Source organism: Nymphaea colorata, chromosome 10 (assembly GCF_008831285.2).
Source record: "Nymphaea colorata isolate Beijing-Zhang1983 chromosome 10, ASM883128v2, whole genome shotgun sequence".
In the NCBI taxonomy this organism is placed as follows: Eukaryota; Viridiplantae; Streptophyta; class Magnoliopsida; order Nymphaeales; family Nymphaeaceae; genus Nymphaea; species Nymphaea colorata.
Genome location: NC_045147.1, coordinates 4,302,631 through 4,307,319, shown reverse-complemented (window position 1 = coordinate 4,307,319; position 4,689 = coordinate 4,302,631). Strand labels below are relative to the sequence as shown.

The following is a 4,689-nucleotide window of genomic DNA, read 5'->3' as shown; positions in this document are numbered from 1 at the left end:
TCAGCATTACTCTTCAACTTGATGTCCTGAAATTGAAATTTATTTCGAGAGCTCCATAGACACCAAATGATAGTATGAAAGGTGACTTTCCAGCTTAGTCCTAACCAGTCGCATTTAAACTTACAAGAAAACTACAACCTGAACTCTTGTAAGAAATTAGAATGACTCCTTTTCTTCCAAACTTATGGCATACAAGTTTCCAAACGCTGGCAACTAGTTTGCACTTAAATAATAGATGACGTTGTTTCTTCCTCACATCTACAAATAAAACACCTGTTGGCGATGCTCATACCCCGTTTTTTGAATCTATTAAGAGTGGGGAGTCCTCCATAGGAAGCGACAAAGACAAACCAATTAGATCTTGGAACGCATTCCTTGAGCCAGACCCACTTCATCCAATTTTCGACTGTTTGTTTCTTTCTAATGATCAACATCCACTAGTTTCAGATTTTTTGCCTCTATATTCCCCAGAAGAACATCCTCAACCCTTGAGAGACAAGGGCGCTCGACACCTGCTCTTCCGAGACAGTACTTGAATGCAGGGTCAAGTATTAAATCAGATTGGAGCAGATCCTCGACAGAGAGACGAAGGCTAGTTTGAAAAATCATTAACTCGTGAGAAGATAGCTGCTGATGGAGACAAACTTCAGCTCATCTATCCTGCCAGAACTTAGCTTCAGATGTTCCTACAGCCCATCGGGTGTGTTTGGAAATACTCCCCCAACTCCACCTCACACCATTAAAGAACCACGAAGAGGATTTGCAATATTTTGTCCACAAGCTATGAAACGTCAAATACTTGCTTCTGATTACCTTAGCCCAGTTAGAGTTAAGATAGCATACTTGCAGAGCAAATCTGGCTAGAGCAGCCTTGTTGAGATATGCCACATTAATCGTTCCAGTCCCTCCTTCCAGACTAGGTTGACAGATCTTCTTCCACGCTATAACAGACACATTATCAAATTGACCTTACTCACGATATCTGGAGGTAGTCTAAATATGCTACACCAATATCGAACCACGTGAAGGAGAACGCTCTTTAGGAGGAAGTCTGCCTACATATGAAAACTTCTAGCCAGCAAGCTTTTTATCTACCTTGGAGATCAGCTCAGAGCACATGTTAGATTTCAACCTCCCACTGAAAATAGGTAATCCTAAATATTTGATTGGAAGACTCATGGTTGGTCATCTCGGAATAGATTCAATCTCTTGGAGCTTGTTAGGGGCCACGTTGAAAGGGATTGTAGATGACTTGGAAGAACTAGCTTCCAAACCTGCACTCTCTTTGAATAGCTTGAGGACTTCCATAAGGGCCTCTACAGAATCTCTTTCAGCTCTACAAAAAATCAGGATATCATAAGCAAAACCAAGAATCGCAGGAAAATAACCTCCTTTAGGCACCTTCGGAAGCCTTTGCATCTCTCAGATACCTGCCCACAAAGATACCTTGAAAAAATTTCCATGATAATAGCAAACAGACCAGGCGACATTGAGTTTCCCTGCCGGAGGCCCCTCTTCATCTTCATAAACTGTCCCACCTCTCCCTTTGTCTACTTGCTCCATGGCCTTCCTACAGAGGCCTTTACTCTATGTAGGTTAAGAGCCCACAAAGACGGGAACCCTCTTAATAGAAACCACACCTTACGCCACTAAATTTTTCATTCCAACTTATAGTTTTCTTTTTTTTTTTTTTCTTTTTTTTTGTGGAGCACCAGCACATCAAGGAATTAGTTGATTAAATCACTTCAGAGCCGCAGCGGCACCGTCAAGAAACCAATATTTTTGGGGAAACCCACAGTGGGTAAGAAGAATTACTAGCTGATTATTTTCATGAAAGTTGTAGGATACTTAAAACCAGAATATCGTCTAATATTGGAGAATATTATGGATACCTTGAATTTCCTCTGTGGTTTCCATGAAACAAGATCCTATGATTTGTAAGCCCTCATGGGAACAGCAAGTACTCACTGATCACGAGAGGTACCACCTATTTTCGTTTTCACCTCGTGATCCTTGCAGTTGGGTTGGTGGGGTTCCTGTTTTTCCTTGCCTTAGAACGAGTAAAAAATGGCAGGCAGAACCAATTTGGCATTCGTTCATGTCAATTATCTCAGAACCATGTGGCTGTATTTTATTTACCAATCAAAAGTATTTTCTACTCGTCCACCTGTTTAAATTTTTAATGGCGGTCCGCATATTTTAATGGAAGTCAGTGGCACCTTGTTTGGGATATCTTTTCCTTGTTATTTGATATTTTGCGATGCTTTTGAGCAACTCTAAGCACCGACTCTTATTATTTAATGTATACATATGTATTATATTATAGGGCTCGTGAATTCTCTGTAATTCCTACACAATCTATTGAGAACAAAGAACGTTATAGGAATGGGCACTGAATTTTCGCATTAAGGCCCTGTTTTGAGCTGGAATAAGTACCAAAAGCCTTCACTTATTCACGTTGTGGCTTGAACATGTTCATGAAAGTGGTGATGGGAACAGAGGAGAACGTTCGTTTCCTATTTTCTTATTCAAGTTGCCTGGGCCAATGTGCCAACCACGTCAACGAGTAGACGAAGGGGAAGCAATTTTGGCAAAGAGAAAAGCCAGTCTGCTAAGTCAATTGGGGAGCGAACAGAAGCAATAATACAATCAGGGAGTGAACAGATATGGTGGGGTCATGGCAACAGCAAAAAATCCCTCTCGACTGCCTATCAGAAAACCGAAAAAAATCCCATACAGATCATTATTTTGAAATTATCCATAGATGGTTGCTAAATTTCTTGGAAGAAATATTTTCTTCATTTTAAAGCCCAAAGGGTGCCAATAATCCATTTAATCAAGTCTTCTCAACGACCATCTCAAGAACAGATCGCATAATCTTGGCATATACCTTATCAAAAAGCTGCCATGATTCCTATTCTAAGAAAGAACTTTACCCCAGGGAAGAGTGTGATTCCCACAGAAGGACACAAAAAATTTTGAGATCATCACCAGTTCTCTACTGCCAAGGGCCTCCTCAGTGGTTGGAGTCCTCAAACCCTCCACAATTGAAACAAGCTCCTAGAGAAAACCTGCACCCAATCTAAATAGACACTCGTTTTCTAACTTGATGGAAAGTAAAATACAAGTTTGTCAGGGAAAGCCTTCACCCAATTTAACAAGACTACCAATTTATGATGCAAACAACCGACACCAAATCAGCCATTTAAGAAGAAGAACAACAACAAGCCACAAACTTAATAATTAACCCTGATCGACAGTCAGGAGCAACAGAAAACAGCAAGAGAAGCAACATCTGCAGATATTCCGAACAAACGAAAGAAAAAGGAGGAATCCCCAAATTACTTGGGGAGGAGGTTACCCTGTTTTCAACAACAGAAATGCAAAACAAACCGGTGTCTGGGAAAGCGTTGAGACGTTAATATCTATGGAGAAGAGGTGGTTTTGGAGGTCTCGAGATCGACAGCCTTCTGAAGGAGGCTGTCGGAGTCATCGATGGCCATCTGGATAGGGAAGTTGCCGAGGCCATCGGCGAGCGCGAGCATAATGAGCCGCATCTCGTCGTGGAACTCCTTGTGATCGACGGTGCCGCTGTGGTCGGTGTCGAATTTGTCGAAGATGGAGTTGTAGAGGGAGGTGAGCTCCTCGGGAGTGGTGGAAACATCGATGCCGAAGTGGGACTCTATCAGCCGCAGCGACTCGAAGGCTTTACGCAGCTCCGCCCGGGACAGAACCCCGTCGCCGTTGACGTCGAGCTTCACGAACGCCTCGTCCACGCTCTTCGTGAACGCCGCTTCATCCTGCACGAAGTCCCGCACCGTTGATCCGTCTATCACCACCACGCCCATCTCTCTTCTTCGCCTTCTTCTCTCGCACTCTCTCTGACGATTAGCGTCCGGTGTCTCGCTGGGGTATCGGCTGACGCGGGCTACGACGGTGACCACGTCCCATTGAGCCAATAAATAGAGCGGACATTTTATGCGGGAACTAATCCTTTGCCTCTAATGTCGAAGAAGGCCTTGCTTTTAACAGAAAGGCAATGAAAACCTTTTCGGGTAGGAAAACATGCTCAAACTCCAGGTCGGTTGGGTGCTACTATTTCCTTCAAAAGAGGGCAGCAGGCGACAATTCGCCTGCAAAACCATTGGCGGTGGCACCATCTTTACGACTGCAACATCAACAGTAGACTCTATATATATATATATATATATATATATATATATATATATATATATATATATATATATATATATATATATATATATATATATATATATATATATAGAGAGAGAGAGAGAGAGAGAGAGAAATCCTATGACCTTCTTAAGTTTCGGCCAACCATAATCATTCAATAGATTGCATCGGATAGTTGTAACTAGACACAGTCCAATGCAATGCATCAGATAGTATGTTGTGAAAAGCTGGAGAATGAAGACATCCACATACTTTTTTATTTAAAATTTTTAATTGCAATCATGATCATGAGTCAAGTTCATGTGGTTTGTCATTGTTATGTTTGATGTTTCACTACAAGGATTATCATTCCGATGCAAACCTATGAGGGAAGGAGGTCCCCTTAACCTTTTATTCATAACAAAATTGAGCAGTACACATATACAAAACCATCACCAATACCATAGTGCTACCAAGAATAAGCACTCAATACATGTAGTACTAAAAAATGGAATA

At 41.7% G+C, this 4,689-nt stretch overlaps 1 protein-coding gene across 1 annotated transcript; it reads right to left on the bottom strand.

Annotated features, from left to right (window-relative positions):
- Positions 1-3,204: 3,204 nt before the first annotated feature.
- LOC116262770 (uncharacterized) lies at positions 3,205-3,946 on the bottom strand. Its single transcript, XM_031642263.2, has one exon. It carries the CDS (start codon positions 3,846-3,848, stop codon positions 3,426-3,428), a length of 423 nt encoding a protein of 140 aa, XP_031498123.1. The 5' UTR covers positions 3,849-3,946; the 3' UTR covers positions 3,205-3,425.
- Positions 3,947-4,689: the final 743 nt, after the last annotated feature.

Bases quoted from the DNA above. Each gene is read 5' to 3' on its own strand.
- LOC116262770 (XM_031642263.2), bottom strand. From the start codon at position 3,848: ATGGGCGTGGTGGTGATAGACGGATCAACGGTGCGGGACTTCGTGCAG.